Raw genomic sequence first — 18,343 nt, 5'->3', positions numbered from 1 at the left:
AATCGTTCTACTTTACGAAACTACTTGCCAACTTAAATTGACATTCTCGAGGTAGCATGACATTAAGAAAGGATGGACTTTAAAATGCGCATGTTACTCCTTTTATGTCAAAGATGCTCACTTAAGGCTTAAGGAGCTATCTATCATATATTATTACGGCAAGTTTACCACATGTTTACATATTAATTATCAATGCTAAAATGGAGTGGATTCTTGATCTTAGATGGTAACCTTCATATAATTGAACTACTCATTTAGAATCTCTCGTATTGGTCACCTATATAATATATATAAGCATTTATATTTTATAAAAAGTTCAAAAATTAACCCTAAAATGATTAAAACCTCCGATTAAAGTAAAACAACGATTTATTATTAGAAACATTTGTATCCACGGATCGATACTTGGTTCTTACCAATACTATTCTACATATACGATAGGTACACTTGCCTATTTTGTGTGTGTTTAGTCTTTGTAGAAATCACTTTTATAAATTTAAAACACGATCTTGTGCAAAAGCAAATCAACCCCATCTATCATATTTATACAAGCTACGCGCAGCACATCAACCCTCCTGGCCACACTCAAAGCACCCTTTCATAGATACAGACTGTTTAGGAGCGCTCTTACCCATGAGTTCCCCTCAACAGTCCTTGGCCTGATGACCCAATTTACTGCATCGCTGACATTTGATCCGGTTGCATGGGCCAGAATGGTGATAGTTACACTTTGGTTACTTTCTAGCATAGCTACTCGAACCATGTCTGCCACCGTTGTTGTTGTTGAAACCTTGATTATTGAAGTTCCTGGTGGGTTCGGGTTTACGGTGGTGTTGTTGTTGTGGAGGGTTCGGTGATGGGGATCTCATGTTGTCAAACTTCCTTTTTCCATTCCCAGAGTTGTTATTGTTGTCGTTACCCGAGTTGTCAAGGGTTTTAGAGGCGGAACCTGTAAGGGGTAACGCACCTTGGGCCACTGCTTGATCCGTCAGCTTGTAGGCTATTTGGATTGCCTGTTGTATGGTGTTAGGTTTGGAAGACGTCACCATACCCTGAATCTGGGGCACTAAACCATCGATGTACATCTCAATTCTTTTACTCGGCGGCTCTATCATCCGCGGGCACATCACCGCCATTCGTGAGAACGGGTGGTGTAGGCTTAAATTTTTGAGATTCCAGTTTCGAGATCTCCTCTCTAGGACAATACTCTTCCTTCATCATGTTTTTGAATTCTTCCCAGTTCATGGCATTCGCCAATTCAGATCCGAGTATCTGCACATTGGAATTCCACCAGGTGAGGGCTGAATCTTGTAGCGTTCCAGCAGCAAACTTGACTCTGCTGGCTGGTGGACAGTTGCACATATCAAAGGCTGATTCGGCTTTCTCAGCCCAACATAGGAAACTTATGTCTCCCTCAATGCCCTTAAACGAGTTGGTTTTACAATCCAGGAAATTCTTGAAGGTATAGACTCCGGCTTGGCCTTCGGCTTGATTTTGAACATGAGCAGCCAGAGCTGTCGCCACGTAGTCGTTCAGTAAGGCTTGGAGTTCTGCTGCGGTCATGTTGATGTTACCGCGACCACGTCCCGCGTTTCTTCCAGACATCTACTTAAAATCACAGCATACAATGTTAGACATGAACACTCGGTTTCATATACAATACACCATACATGTAATAAAAGGTAGGAAAGAAAAGAAATAAAATGTCCACTCATCTCATCCCAACCATATAATAATCCAAATAATAATTCTTGATTAAAACCATTGTATTTGCTACAAAGTATTTAAAATCAATCCTTAAAATCATAGAAAATATAAGTTGGATGGAGACAACCCCTCCATCTAGGTGTTATCATCCTGAGATGTCGTCATCTGAGGACACGACCAAGTGTGCATCCTCCTCAGCCGGCTCTTCCTCTGGGTCTTCTTAAGGATCCTCTTCAGGATCTTCTTCAGGATCCTCTTTCGGTTCTTCTGGGTTCGGAGCAATTTGTGCCTCTAGTGTTGCGCAACGAGCGAGAGCTACCGCTGCATTGCCTCTTGCATCTCTAACTTCTTCCTGCAAGTCTAAGAATTCTGATTGCATCTTGATTACTAGCCTCATTAGATGAACATGAGCATCTTGAGTTTCCTTCATGGCTTCAGTCAGGTATGAAAGTCTCTTCCTTACCTCCGCTCCATCCCCTAGTAACCCAGTAACCTTCTCTTTCGTTAAGTGCATGATGTTAACTTCACGATCCAAACATGAGGCGAAAGCTGTGAAAACGCGTTCCATCGGAAGGGTTATGGGTGGTAGTGTGTTGTAAGACATAGGACAACCAGGGATGGGTAGTGGGGGAACTTCCTCACGATGAACATACTGCTCGGTCAAACTTGGGTACCAACTCCAGTTACCGTTTCTCTCGTACGCGACTCCAGATGGGCAGTGCCTCTTCGGTGCGGGGGCTGCTAGTGTTGGTCCTGCTTGAGGTGGTGATGGTTTGGAAACCTGCGGTTCCTTTCCTGGGGCGTAGAACACCGGGTCGGATGATGATGGTGGTGTTGACATCCCTACAGAATAGGTCGTGTATGGTTTACGCGCGTATGAGTGAATGAGGAAAAGAAATAAGAAAAATGATATATATATATATATATATATATATATATATATTGTGTAAGATCATAACTAATGGGTCGTTGCAGTTATAGTCTAGTATGAATGCAATTCTAGTTCGCTATAACCAATGGCTCTGATACCAATCTGTCACACCCTCAAAATCCACTAACGGAGTTTTACCGTCAGAGGGTGTGAACTAACATGATCGAAGTCATTAGTTACATCAAACATCATTTTTATAGTTTACACTTCCGCACTTATTTCATACTTGTATGTTTTGTTGGTTTTAAAAACTTTAATAACGATGTTTGATGTAACTAATGACTTCGATCCTGTTAGTTCACACCCTCTGACGGTAAAACTCCGTTAGTGGATTTTGAGGGTGTAACGATGGTTTGGTATGCCTCAGCAGCAGAGCTTGACGAGGGTTGGTCTTCATCCACAAATGCCATCCCGACAAAGGTTAGAGGATTGATCAGCTCAATGAATTGGTCATCTTCCCAATCTAGTGTGGTTCCCTCGCTAATAAAGTGATCATGGCCTTTGAGCTGGACCCAGAGTTCCCTTTTGATGAGTTGCCTTGACCAATTTGGGGAACTTTTGGTTTAAAAGAGGAGCTCTGATCAGGCTTTTTATCACTTCTTCTCCCGCCCTCGCTATCAGACACTTCAGTAATCTTGTGTCGTTTGCCGCCTTGGATGTATTTGTGTATTCCCATCTGAATCTCTGAAACTGTTCATACCATACTTCTTCAGTTCTTCATGAAGTTTGAAGCTCGGTGAACAGCCATGGCCATCGGGTACTTGATGTCCATCTTCTTGAGATCTTTCTTGTTGATCTCGGGAATGTCTTCTTGTTGAAACGAAGGACGTATAAGCTTTACTTTCAATAACTCCTCGTGGCTTGCCATGAAGGCATGAAATAGTGCCACATGTGATTCATCAACTAGAGGAGTTGAGTAGGATGGGCTGCTTGCGGGTTTCTTAATTCCATGAGCCTTCAATGCTTGCTCAACAGCCTTGTCTACCGCTTCTTGGAAGAAGTTTGAACTGGACGGTGCTTGTGGACTTGCAGTAGTTTTGAATGCAGAGTTCTGTGTTGGTTGAGTGGAAAAAATCTTAACCCCATCAACTGGATGAATGGTGGGATGTGCTTGGCTAAGAAAATCTTAAAACACACCAAATCTTGAACTATAACACTCTTAACAACACAAGAATTATACAAACATCCACCTTCACAAACCCGAAGCTAATAACACTTTTCTTTCAAGCTTGCAAACACACTTTTATCAACAAGTGAACCCCTAGACCCACTTACACACTTGAGCACAAGTCTTCAACACACATACAAGACCAAAATCCAAGGTTGTTATCCAAGATCCACAACTTATAGAGCCGAAAGATTTGATACCAATTGTAGGTCCTATGGACGGATCAACCAACAAACAACTACTGTCCTTGGATCAATCTCAATACTAGCTAGAGGAAATCACTAGTGAGAAACCGAGATCTCGGATCTTGTTTGGGTTTCTTATTACCCGATGAGGAAAGTTGAGAGGGAGAGAAGGGAGTTGGTGAGAGGATAGATTTACTAAAGGTTATGTTATGCATGGAGGCTTGCACCATTTATAGTGCAAGCTCCATGCACCATTCTAACAATATTTACGGCCCAATGGGCTTTTGTTTACATGGCCTCGGGCCCAAACCTACAAGGAACAAACCGACAAGCTAACTAGTGTATAACGTTAATAGAACGAGTAAATACAAAAGACTAATGTACAAAACATGACCCTACACTATTTCATTTGGCCATCAAGTCTAGTTGGTTACGATTTTAATATTTCTTTATAATCATTTCTCTCTCTCTCAATTCATTTTATGTTCGATCTCAACAAGGTTTGTGTGTGTTTTCTCGTTATGGATAAACCTTTGTGTTTGTGATCTGGTCACATGTTTTTTTAGTTAAGATATGAAACTTGTGTTGATTGTTAGCTAGTAAACATGTCTTAAATGATCTATATATGTATTTGTTTTCATATAACCAAAGGTTTGTCATGTGTTTAAGTAGTTTAAAATTCTATAATCACAAGTGAGAATATATATACACAGAAGATAGGTACTTTCATATAAATTGGTATCCATCCTAACTCGAATGCACTTAAATCGTGAAAATCAATCATTAACAGCGTAACATATTTATTTTAACTTAGTGTCAAAAGTTGCTTTTCGTTCTTGGAACTTTTACCCTTAATGTTGAAATTTATAGTTTATAAATGATAAGCATACAAGCCTATCCTTGTTAACAAATTTATAATAATAAAATAATAGTTATTATTCTTAAACTTTATGCTTCAAAGTTTGTTAATTTAATATTTACTTCCTTTTTTTTTCAAACATATGATATTTATAATTATCTTTCACTTTAAAATTATTTTAAAAACTATTGTACGCATGTATTAATAGTGTTTAACGGGTTTATTGTTTCTTGTATAGTGATTATTTATTAACTAATGTATTTTCAAGAACTACTCGTGTAGTACACGGACCTCAAACTAGTATTCATATAAAGAACAAAGAGTGAAATTAAAACCAGAATTTAACCATGTTTAAAGAACAAAACCGTAATATAGTCTTGTTTTAAAAGATCAAACTGATAGCTATTTGAAAGTTACCGCTAATTTTCAATAAATACTAACCAACGAACAACAATGCATTCGTTTAAAACAAAACAAGTAACAATGTTATAAACCAAAATAAATAAAACATAATACATGATGTTCTACATACGACAGGAGTAACAAACAACCCCAAAAGACATCCATGCATCCATACATAATAAATAGATTTATAATTAACATACTTCCTTAAACAAATGACCAATTATTAAACATTAAGGCAAGACAGTGAGCATTTGCTTCTTCATTCACTACTTTCCATGCCACCGCTCGCTCATAAGAAACCGGTCGCCCCATTCCGGAACAACACACTCCCCCTTGAAGACACACGAAACCCTGCCACAAAATAAATTATATTACTGCTGTAAAAGTAGTTTTTGTAAACCACGAATCATCATTAGAAAATATTAATAATCTAACTTATGGTTGTTAGGGTTTATATGGTTCATATTTAAATTGTAACAAAAAACAAAAAGCTATAATGGTAACGGGTCAATGTGTATTTAATGTATACAACCTATTAAAAGGCATTGAAATGTATATATATCATGTAATATACAACTAAAGATTACTATACATAATTCTAAAAATAAATAAATAACAAATATGGCTGTAAATATAATTACACATACAGATAATTATTGAAAACGAATTCAGATTAATACAAAAATATTGACAAAATATTAAATGTTTAGCAAACCTGTTGCATTATCTGCGCAAATTGTGTGAAAAGACCTTTTCGCCCATGTTCATCGAGAACTTTCTCCAAACTTATGTCTTGAAGGGCGACCAATGTTGTCTCGAGCATATATAGTCCAGCTTGGTTTGCAAAAGTGAACACAGGCATTGACTGCATGAGTATTATTCTTATGAGCACAAGCGGGTCGGGATTCATTTTATAAATAAATTGTATAAAAACCGACCTTAAGAGAGCAGCACATGATTGCATCTGAATGGTTCCAAAGTAATTTCAGAACGTTTTCACTTCTTCCGCTTCCGGATTTAAGCAAATCCACACCCAAGTACAAACTAACACAATATTAACAATGGATGAAAACTCGACATCAACACATTACAAAATAATTTAAAACTTCTACATTTTTTTGCAAAAAGCTCTGCTCGAGCTGAGTTCAAACGGGCTGGACCCAAAATCTGAGCTCATTTAATGAACGAGCCTTGGCTAGTCAAGCCTATTATTTGCATAATAATAAGTTTTATTTAGTATACTAAATACATATAATTAACAATAAATATTATATATATGAAATAACACATAAAAAAATCGTTAAATAACTATTACTATTCTTTAGTATGCTAAATGTATAATTAACAATAAATATTATATATATGAAATAACTAACTGACTAATGAATATTATGCACATAAATAAAATAGTTAAATAACTATAATTAATAAGTAATTAACGGCCGAGCTCAAGCTTGAAAAACTATGATAATGCTAACTAAAAAATGTATATTGTGTTACATATAATTTATAATTTAAAATATATAAAACAAAATATATGTATGTAAAAAAATTAGCTAAATAATTAATAAGTAATTAACAAACCGAGTTCAAGCTTGAAAAACTACGATAAAACTAACTAATTAACGTACATATTATTATACACATATATAAGTTAGAAATAAAATATATGTATATGTATATAAACAAAATAGTTAAACAATGAATAAGAGTAGCAATCGAGCCGAGCTTGAGCTCTCTTAAGTTAAACGGGTTGAGCCCAGGCTCGCCTCATTGCGTCTAACGTCTTTATACGAAACATGTAGATTTCAGCAATTTACACTTCTGAATGCGTTGTATATTTTTTTTGTGTCGACACAGGTAAAATATTTTTACCTATAACTGTGAGAAATCCATCGAGCTAAAATATGTGCTTCAGGGGTACCTAACGGTGCCTGAAGGGTACCATTAGAGTTCATGTTAGAAGATAGAGCCGACGCAACCTTCTGCACAGAAGCTATAACAGTTCGAACATGTTGGCGGGCTAAAGCGGCTACGGCTTCTTGCATGTGGCTCTCACAAGCAAATTCAAATGCAATTGTCAACAAGGATCTTGCACTCCCGCTACCAACATTATAATTACTTGAAGTTCTTGTGCGGGACCCACCAATGTCGAGAGCAGATGCAAGATCGAGGGTGCGGTTGGGACTCGAACCACCCTGCACATTTAAAAAATAAAATGCCATTTAATTTTTAAAAAATAAAATGCCACCAAAAAGACTAGATTGGGTTGAACAGGGGTCGAACGGGTTGTGAGTCACTGAGTCGTCAATGGTGTATATTTAAAGCATAGAATTCCTTAAATCGTTTTCTAAAAACAGATTATTATTGTAACGGTATTTTTTTGTTAGTATATTAAACACTTAACTATTTATGAAAAGAAAAGTGAGTGAGTTTGTGTGTCAACCCGACCGACCCATCACCCATTAGTGCATAGACATACTAAATTAGCATATTTAAAAATAATACATGTAATAATCATACTCAACACCTTAATTAGTTACAAAAACGGACAAAAGATTTTTGTCTTTCTTCCGACCTGTTTGGCCCGCCCAGAAAGTTACCTATTTTGACACGATGCCCAACCCATTTACATTAACACCTGTCGGACATGATTCTAGGGGTGTCTATTAATCGGTTACAAACAGCCGAATGGTAACCAAAAAAACAGAACCAAATTCTTATTCAGTTATCCTGTTCGGGTATAACCGTAACCAAATAACGAATTCGGTTATTTGGGTAGGTTACCAGTTCCTTTGATACTATTTTCCAGTTTTGTATGTTTTATTATGGTTTTAAACCCCCGGTTTAGGATATGTTAAAAGAAATATATTTGAATTTGTTGTTGTCCAGATTCCAGAATATAAGCAGAAACCAAAATCAAGGCAAGAATTCAGTTGAAATCGGTTAATTTGGTTTTTTAATCGATACCATAACCGATCCTAATTCAGTTCGGTTCACATATACAACTTTCTTATTCGGTTTGGTTAATCAACTTTCTTTATCAGGTTCGTTTCGGTTATGACTGAATAAAAATAGAAAAACGAATAAACCAAAAACTGAACAGATGAACACCCCTACACTAGTCACAATGCATGGAAACATAAAACCATGTTATCTAAAAAAGTAAATATCTTTTTATTTCCGTAATCATTTAACACACATTATATAGTTTATAAAAAAGATAAGACAAAAAAGGTTTGTGAGGGACAACCAACTCGTTTCAACCAATCTTTTTAATTACCCAATTTGACCAGTTACCCAACCCGTTTCGACCAGCCCACCCATGTTGCTACCTTGATCGGGTCAAGAGGAATGATACGAAAACCCGAAGGCAAAAGAGGTGCATCGTCAGCAAACGAAGCATCAATTGGAGCAAATATGAGTTCGGCACACATTCCAACAGCATTCTCATCCATTCCATTGCATAGCTATTACAATTTAATAATTAAGAAAAAGACGTTAAATTGAATCATTTGTTGCGTATAACTAAATTAGAAAACAAAACCAAGAATTAATGAAAACATACTTGTAAGAGAAACATCTCTCCCGGTACTAACGCGTCTTCGGGACAATGCGCGACACCCTCCATTTTTATAACCTCCAACAACTAAACAACCCAAAGTGAGATAAAAATCAAAATACATAACAAAAAATCATTAAATTGTTCACCTTATGATTATGTAAAGTATATTTTTATGTTTTAAAATGTAAAGAATGTGTAGATGCTTATTAAAACTCGTAATTTGATTATTAACGCAAGAAGCAGTTTTAATAGGGGTGATACACGGGCTGTGTTCATGGGTTAACGAGTCCAACCCAAACCCAAAAACTGTGTCAGACACGTGATACCGAACACGAGATGCATATTCGCGGGCTGACACAAACACGGCCCGTATAAATTTACAATTTTATAACAAAAAACACAAATGTGAAACACTTACATTAGATTATATCATCTACTGCTAATTTCTTTTTTAGTTTTACATTTTGGCACAAAATATCCATAAAATTTAATTTGTTACGTAAAACACATATAAAAATAAGGTTAATCTGGTCAACCAGCAAAATCACCTAATCAGGTTCGACCGAGTTTAGCTAAACACGAATAACACGACCGTTTAGCTAAACGTGTTCGACCCAAAACTGATCCGAGCCAGTTTATACCAAACCCAAACCGGAAATTGACATACACACACACACACACACCGCGCACGCGCGCACACACACACTAATAACAAAGATCAGTCCGAAGCTGAAAATAAAGAGAGATCTAAACTTGCCTCTTCATGCTCAATTGTGTGGGCCAGGGGAAGAATCACTTGACCTCCAAAATTACCAATTTGCCCTCCCGGTAAGCTACAGGGACCAAGTTTAATAGCAGCAGCCGAATAAGCATCAATATTGTAATCTGCCCATTCTGAACGGTGTTCCCTCAGAAATCGAAGCAGGTGTGCCGGAGGAACATCCTGGAAGATCATATAAATTTTGTAATTATATCTAACACGCGAGAAAAATGTAACATTAAGCAAAATAACAAGAAAATATTGAGGCCAAACAAACATACGAGTGACTAATTAATTCAAAAAAATAGGATGTTATTGTATTTAACACGCAAGAAAAATGTAACATTAAGCAAAATAACAAGAAAATATTGAGGCCAAACAAACATACGAGTGACTAATTAATTCAAAAAAAATAGGATGTTATTGATATAAAATAATTTTGGTAATCATGTTTGACACACTTATAATTTACAAGAAAAAAAAAAGTTTCAAGTTTTAGACAGTGTTTCAGGTTCACCCAAAAATCGACTCATTTTGACCCGTAAAAAAATTATTTGCTGGTTTTGAACCAAGCCCACTTTGACTCTTTACACGACTCATCCATTTTTGTTACCTCTAGTGCTACATAGACAAAAGACTGTTTTGACCCGTAACAAAAGGAAAAATGACTCGTTTTGAACTGCACACTATCTAACTCATTACACAACCCGTCCTTTTTGACACCTCTAGTGCTACCTACACAATAAAAAGACTGTTTCAAACCATTAAAAAAAGACTTCTTTTGGCCCGTAACGAAAAAGAGACTCGTTTTGACCCGAACCCATTTTAACTCGTTATTCAAGCCGTCCATATTTGTGACCTGACTTACCTCTAGTGCTACCTAGACAAAAAGAGACCTTTCAAAGAATACAAAAAATAAAAAGACTTGTTTTGACCCATAACAAAAAGAAATGACTCATTTTGACCCGAACCCGTTTTAACTCATTACACAAGACATCCGTTTTTGTCACCTCTAGTTCTAACTAGAAATAAAAAAGATTGTTTCAAATCATACCAAAATGACTCGTTTTGACCCAAACCCTTTTTTGACTTGTTGCCAACCCGTCAATTTTTCAGTGTTTTGACCCCCCACCAAAACATTATTCATATTTAACCCAAACCCGTTATGTCACCTCTAGTATCTAACCTGTAAAAGCATTGATGCTTTCACACACAAAATGACATGAGCAGCCGATGAGTAACCGCTGGCAGTTGGTAGAATAGATCCCATAAGTTTTTCAGGTAAAGAGTTCACAAGAACAGTGACATCATCAACCCCATCACTAGCCATTAATGACCATCCCTCATCAGCAAACCCGTTCAGAGCCTCATTAAAACCCCTGCTCAACCTCTGACTAAGTGCCCTTAATTCTGTGGGCCTTCGGCCCCAATTATTAGGGGCACCTGATTGTAAAACTTCAAAAGCAATTTGTCTCAGCTGGCGTAACGCCTGTCAATGTATTAGATCTCAGTTAATAACTAATAATTAATAAACGCTCTTTTATTAAGTGTTACGAAATATGTTAAATGTGTCAAATACCATAATTGTCGCTTTTTGAGCAAGCACGGTTGATGATTCGTACAAGGGGCGCAAGACTTCGGGCACACTATATGCCTATATATCAAAACAAGTAAAAATAAAGTACTTTTAGAGTACCAGTCGATTTGGCTCGACACAAACACTTTCAAACGGATTGACCCATTGAACCCGTTTCCTTTTTAGCTATGACCCGTTTGACAGTTTGAGATAAAATGCAACTCAAATCTAACTCACTCGTAAATAATTGAACTTAAATTATCACATCTAGTAAATAGTTTAAGTGGCAAAACAAGTCGCTTCATGCTTTTGTCCATTCTGTTCTTCCATAAGTATTTAATATTTTAAAAATTATCACAATAAATAAATTAAAAAATGATCTAATATTAGGTCAACGTAAACACTTGAATATACTTTAGCCCATTTGACCCGTTTCCTTTTCAGCTATCATATATTTATAGCAGGTTGACCCGTTTTCAAATAAGTTCGCGACTCACTGAAAAAAGCTCGTTTGTAAACAATCCAAGGCTGAGCCAAGGTAAGCTCTACTGGTTGGCTCGCCCGTTAAGCACGTTTAGCTGGCTCGTAGGCTTGCATAAATTTTAGTATGCATAAATTTTAACCCAAACTAACATATATAAGTCATAAAATTTGTAGTTTATTAATTATGCATTATGTGTAAATTAAAAACATTTTTTTCCCTTTTATATATTTCAAAATTTCAATATGTGTATAAATATGAAATTAAGTTATTTTTTTAAATAGAAAATTCTGGCTCTACGAGCCGGCTCGAGCTTTTTAAGAGCTGAACTTGAGCTCAACATTTCAACTCGTTAAGATAAACAAGCTGAGCCGAGCCGAGCCAAGCCCAAGCCAGACCTGGCTCGGCTTGTTTACAGCCCTAGCCCAACTGAAGCCATATAGTAAATTAATAATACAATTTACCTCTAAATCCATATGATCCACAATATAAATAACTGAACCACCACCTTCACATGGTTTAATTAAGTACCCACTAGGCAGCATTTCGGCCCGCACAAAGTTTGCAACCAGCGGTATGCACGGACCATTTTGGATGTTTGGTAGTGATCTTTCACAAAGCTAACCACATAACAAGAAAATAAATGCTCATAATACACACACACACACACTGACACACACACACACACACACATATATATATATATACTAGTTTTTATCCCCCGTATTACGGGGGTTGTTTTATATTGTTTGTTCTAATATTTATTTATTTTTTGAATTCATATTTGTATATTGTATGAAAGTTAATAATATACTTATGGTTTGATGATAAATTGTTTCACAAATAAATTAGATGTTATAACCCGGTTTGAAAGCTATATAGTTTTGATGAGACCCAAGGACCCGTTTATTTTTTTTTAATATAAAATTGATTTTTTAATTCTAAATAATATTTATGAAAGTTAATAATATACTTATGGTTTGATGAGACCCAAGACCCGTTTATTTTCTTTACTATCAAATTGGTTTTTTAATTTAAATAATATATATATATACTCATCCTATATATATATATATATATATCTTTTTTAAAATAAATAAGATATTAATTTTTATTATATCCTATTTTATAGGGTTTTTACATCAATAATTTGGTGAGAATAATATTTAATTTAATGAGATGTTATAACCCGTTTAAGGAATATCTGGGTTTGATAAGACCCATACCCATGAATTCGGGTCAAATGCATGAGAAGCCTCCATTTAAAAATCAAACAAATCTGGTGACTCCAAAAAAAGGGGGAGCGACCACATCGCGACACGTAGGATTTTTATGTCTTCGTTTATATATATTACTAGTTTTTATCCCCCGTATTACGGGGGTTGTTTTATATTATTTGTTCTAATATGTATTTATTTTTTGAATTTATATTTTTTTATTGTATGAAAGTTAATAATATACTAATGGTTTGGTGATAAATTGTTTCATAAATAAATGAGATGTTATAACCCGATGTAAAAACTATATGGTTTTGATAAGACCCAAGACCCTTTATTTCTTTTACTATAAAATTGGTTTTTTAATTATAAATAATATTTATGAAAGTTAATAATATACTTATGGTTTGATGAGACCCAAGACCCGATTATTTTTTTTACTATAAAATTGGTTTTTTAATTTAAATAATATATATATCTTTTTAAAATAAATAAAATATTAATTTTAGTATATCCTATTTTATAGGATTTTACATCAATAATTTGGTGAGAATAATTTTTAATTTAATGAGATGTTATAACCCGTTTAAGGAATATCTGGGTTTGGTAAAACCCATACCCATGAATTCGGGTCAAATGCATGAGAAGCCTCCATTTAAAAATCAAGCAAATCTGGTGACTCCAAAAAAAGGGGGAGCGACCACATCGCGACACGTAGGATTTTTATGTTTTCGTTTATATATATTATAGATATATACGGAAAAGAAAAACAAAATAGGAAATCATAAATCAAAAATAATAAACGTACCACTAAACTGCCATCTTGAGTAACAGTTGTATAGCGTAACAACAAAAAGTCACGAGCCGCGGCCAAAGTTGTTGGAGCATAAAGCTACAAAAACAATTATAAAGTAAATGAGATCATGTGAAGGCAAAAACTGGTATACAATGGATTGTTTTTTCCTTTTTAGTTTTTTACATAAAAAACTAATTATTATGTGTTAATTACGATTTAAGAAAAAAATAGTACTAATTATATTATGTGTTAATTACGATTTAGGATCTCAATGCATGTGTTAAAACAGGTTTTGAGCGGAAGTCAACATGTTTGACTTGGTCAACCCATTGGTCACATTTTCCTTTTAGCTAAATTAGTATTTTGACCTGTTAAAACCATAGGTCATGTTTCCCCTTTAGCTAAATTTTTAATTTGACATGTTCAACCCATTGGTCATGTTTCATTTTCAGATAAACTATATTGAATTGGCAAGTTTGAGCTAGCAACAAAATCCAAAACAACCCATTCGTAAAGTCAACGAATCGAAACTTGAAACTACTAAGAAAAGTTATTGCCTGCATGTATAGGATCTCAATGGTTCCACCAGTCCCAGTAGGTAGTACATTGAGAACATTAACAACTCGACAATCACGATACCACGAGGGGCGATCCTTGATGATTTCAGCAACCTGAAACACGAAAGTCAAAGTCAAAATCTGTGACTATATAATCATTGAATGACAAACTAGAAAATGACGTTACTAACCCTTGTAGGCTCGAGAGAAACCAAACCACATGCTCGTGCTGCCACACCATTGCAACCATGAGCAACAGAAATGATTCCAATGGAATCCGGACCAGGCTGCAAGTCCACATAGACAACAGAAAAGTCAAAATTACACGTGTACAAAAAAATTTGAAGTCCTTGAAATATGAAGTTATAAACCCAATTCTTCCAGTTTCAACTAATTAACTGAAACCGAAAAGATTGCCACATCATCAATGTGCACACGCATATATTACGCCATGCTGGATTTCGTCATCATTTCCATTAATGTTACAAAAAACAAGATCACGAGGAAAATCTAAACAATTTTGCAACTTGTTGGACACAAAGAAACAAATATAAGATACTTCATACTTTTTGCATGATTTTGATATTCCAAGATTTTTCAAACATACAAAAAATGACAATTAAATGTGTGTTAAATGGCAATTCGGTAATTATAATATTTTCTCCTTCAAAGTGTGTTTTTCCTCATCTTTTCCTATAACATATCTAGTATGTTTTCATATCACATGAACAAACACGTGTTATATACTTATATAAAGTTATAAACACGCAAAGCTTGTTGGTTCAATTTTACTTCTTAATGGGCCGAACGTATATAAAACAAGGGCTTACAAGAAAGCCGTCACGGTGTATTTTTATTGCATAAAACCCATAAATAACTTTTTCCAAAAATAATATTATTTAAAAATGTTGGACAGAGAGCTTCACGCCAGTCCAACCGTTTGAAACTAACAAAAAAAGATGCTCATTGTGACCCAAATCCATCTTGACCCATTACACAAACCGTCAATCTTGTCACATTTAATCACATGTTAGTTAAAAAAAATTCAAATAAGCAACTAATGTTGTGGTATCACCTTCATTCCGGGCATTTGGACCCACTCAATAGCGGTTCCAGTTGCCTTCGGAAGAAATTCTGCTAAAGTTTCTTCTGCAATGGACAAAAGTCTGCAAAACATTAAAAAAATAAATAAAAATAATAAAATCAGTTATATGTTCATAAAAAATAATTAGAGCAAGAATTATTCTTTAACTAACCCTGCAGGACTAGCATCCCGTGGTGGGCGCTGAGGTGTCAATCGGCGTTGACCATTTGTCACAACCGACTCACAACTAGTGTCATTAGTAGCAAGTGCATTCTGCAATATAAACACCAGACACATTATACACAAAAACACAAATAATGTTACTACATTATTCATTAAAGGGTGTTTGGATGGGTATTTAGAAGATGATGATCATGATATTGCCATTTAAAGAATGGTATAGATGACTGTACTGACACCTTATTAATAATCAATTTTTCTTACTTCAAGTTAATAAATGTGCATTTTGAAAGTGATCATTTGATCATGAATAATCAAAATCAGTTTATTAAATGTAATAAACATAGTGTTTGGTTGTGCTTTTATTGAACACGGCATAAAACTTAACGATCTAGGGTTCAGTTGTAAACGGGTCGGCACACATAACATGTTTAATAAACGGGCTGTTTAGCATTTGGATATATAACTGTGAGTTAGAAGATTAGAAGTACAACAAGTTTTACCTAACCAATCTGAACCCGATCAAATTGCCACCTTTAAAGCTAATTATTTTAGGGCTAATTAAATAAATTATGGGAACTATATATAATCACTTTCCGGATACACATCCAAACACCACATATATAAAAATACTGACATTTGGCCGACCGCAACACACAAGGTGTTGTGACACTTGTTTTTGCAATCTTTCGTTTTCTTCTATTAATAGCTTGTTCATAGCTGAAAGCTTTCGGTTCACACTATGCATACGTGAAGATTCTTTCCTTTGTTTTTCTCTGCACCTAAAAATATAAAAGGAAAACACCAAATGGAAAACACACATCATCAGTTACAGATCAAAGCAGACATATCATTCTAACTTCACTTTAAAAAAACAATATTTTTTTAAATTAATTTATTAAAGAAACATGTAGACAGTCTTTTTCGATCAAAGAACAAAAAGTTTGAGTAAAAACAAAGCCCACAACACATATCACAAGTTATCACATTAAAATCACTCCAAGAAACAAAAATAATATAACTTTTTTTTTATGTATACCACAATCAAAATCCACAAAACATGTCACAGATCACAACAAACATTTCATAGTACCAAAAAAGACAGTTTTTTTAGTCTTATGATTTTTGATCATGAAACAATGAAAGCAGACTAATTTTGATCCAACAAGGAACCATAATCAAAACCCACAACACATATGATATCACAAATCATCAAGAAACAAAAATTAAACTTTGATTTATTTGGGCTCAATGTTCAACCGCATAGGGCATTAGCGACAAAATACAATCTTTTTTTTTATTATCAAAGAATAATTTAAAGAACCAAAAATTGGACCACCAACAAACTAAAAAGAAACTCATATCACATTAAGCCACTCCAAGAAACAAAAATAATAAAACTTTTTTTCATTTCATTGCATGCCTTTGTTTCTAACAAGCAACCATAACCAAAATCTCAACAATAATTTCATAAACACAATCTTTTCTAGTCATATCGATCACTTAACAATGAACATAACCAAATTTCCAAACCACAATGAAAACCCCTAAAAGTGTATAAACTTTGAACACTTACCTTCGATTCTGAAACCAAACTTTGATCTGTTTGGGCTCAATATTGGACAGAATTGGGCATTCACGAACCAGCTGCTGACGACGAAGAGAACTCGGTTTCGGGCATTCATGATACACCTTTTCAAGTGCTTCAATCTGCTCAGGTGTGTACCGAACATACTTGCCATTATCCGTCATCACCCCCTTATCATCCTTAGGCATTGCCATTATTATTAATATTACTAACAGCAAAACAATCAAACCCCCTTTTCAGAAACCAATAAAGACACAAACTTTATAATAAAAAAACAATCTTTATAATAAAAATTGAATCTTTTTTATATTAAAGAAGAGTTACAGACCTTTGGATTGTGATGATTTGAAAGGCAAGAAGGGTTTAAAAGGTGGGTTGTAACCTGTGATACATCATCATCATGATGTTGATTTGGTGAGTGTTGAATCTGATGTGAGTATGGAGTTGGATTTATTAGAAGAAAGAAAGGAGAATTTAAGGAAGATCCTGGTGCTAAAAAGAGTAAAGGGAGTGGTTAAAGTGGTCTCAATTTATGGAAAGACTATTTGGATTTGTTATTTGCTGTTACCTCGTTTTGCTTGCTTTCCATCCATGTCAAAACTGTTAAATCAATATTTATTAACTTTAATAATATATAATATAATATCTATTTTAAATGGGAAATTCTCATTATTCATAAAAAAAGAAAAAAAGAAATAGAAATAAGATTATTATACAAGTCTGTATAATTATGCAAAAGTTATGCACGGTTTGTATGGTATGACTTTATTTGATGCACGGATTTTAATGTGTTTCAGTAAAAGTTATGTAACTAGTATAATTATAGGGATAACATGTATGATTATACGGGTCATATAACTTTTATATAATCCGCCAGTATCACGTGTAACAAATGAAGTCATACCATACAAACCGTATAGAGTCGTATGATTATGTGAAAGCATTATATCTGAGAGGTATTATATGTAGAAATTGTTATACAGCTTGTGTGAATGAATTCAGTAAAAGTTATATGGTTCGTATAATCATACAGGTTGAGGTTGTTCCTATGAAATGTGGGGTGGTGGAGTTATAGTAATAGTAATGGTTTTTAAAATCTTTAACCGGTATATTGATGAGATCAGTTTGTTGCTCAATAACAGACTTGCCATTTTGAGTATTGAAGAAGGTATGACATGGATGGCAATGAGGTAAATGTGTGAAGAATGTAGGGGTGAAAGATGAGGATAAAACGGGAAACAGGTACATAAAAACGAGAGAATTAAAGAAGAGAGGATAAACATC

The 18,343-nt window shown here is 34.7% G+C and overlaps 1 protein-coding gene across 1 annotated transcript; it reads right to left on the bottom strand.

Moving 5' to 3' along the window:
• Positions 1-5,255: 5,255 nt before the first annotated feature.
• Positions 5,256-17,612, bottom strand: LOC143547742 (homeobox-leucine zipper protein ATHB-15-like). The gene is made up of 18 exons (XM_077039093.1): positions 17,388-17,612; positions 17,048-17,267; positions 16,109-16,253; positions 15,464-15,564; positions 15,283-15,373; positions 14,399-14,494; positions 14,208-14,321; positions 13,663-13,746; positions 12,102-12,257; positions 11,160-11,234; positions 10,767-11,069; positions 9,578-9,763; positions 8,824-8,904; positions 8,591-8,725; positions 7,131-7,453; positions 6,194-6,299; positions 5,971-6,120; positions 5,256-5,606 (listed from the first exon to the last, which is right to left on the bottom strand). Exons 2-18 carry the CDS (start codon positions 17,251-17,253, stop codon positions 5,460-5,462), a joined length of 2,499 nt encoding a protein of 832 aa, XP_076895208.1. The 5' UTR covers positions 17,254-17,267; positions 17,388-17,612; the 3' UTR covers positions 5,256-5,459.
• Positions 17,613-18,343: the final 731 nt, after the last annotated feature.

This window comes from Bidens hawaiensis, unplaced genomic scaffold, assembly GCF_021521415.1.
Source record: "Bidens hawaiensis isolate Kalapana, Puna unplaced genomic scaffold, B.hawaiensis_p1.1 tig00014824_1, whole genome shotgun sequence".
In the NCBI taxonomy this organism is placed as follows: Eukaryota; Viridiplantae; Streptophyta; class Magnoliopsida; order Asterales; family Asteraceae; genus Bidens; species Bidens hawaiensis.
The sequence above is the reverse complement of the archived record's forward strand: the minus strand, read 5'-3'. Positions and strand labels throughout refer to the sequence as shown.

What these genes read in the sequence shown, in the direction of transcription:
- LOC143547742 (XM_077039093.1), bottom strand. Translation starts at nt 17,253, where the DNA reads ATGGCAATGCCTAAGGATGATAAGGGGGTGATGACGGATAATGGCAAG. An exon ending in TGGATCATATGGATTTAGAG is followed by an intron (nt 11,235 to 12,101) that starts GTAAATTGTATT and finishes TTTGATATATAG; the next exon opens with GCATATAGTGTGCCCGAAGT. An exon ending in TCATGTGCTGCTCTCTTAAG is followed by an intron (nt 6,121 to 6,193) that starts GTCGGTTTTTAT and finishes ATACTCATGCAG; the next exon opens with TCAATGCCTGTGTTCACTTT.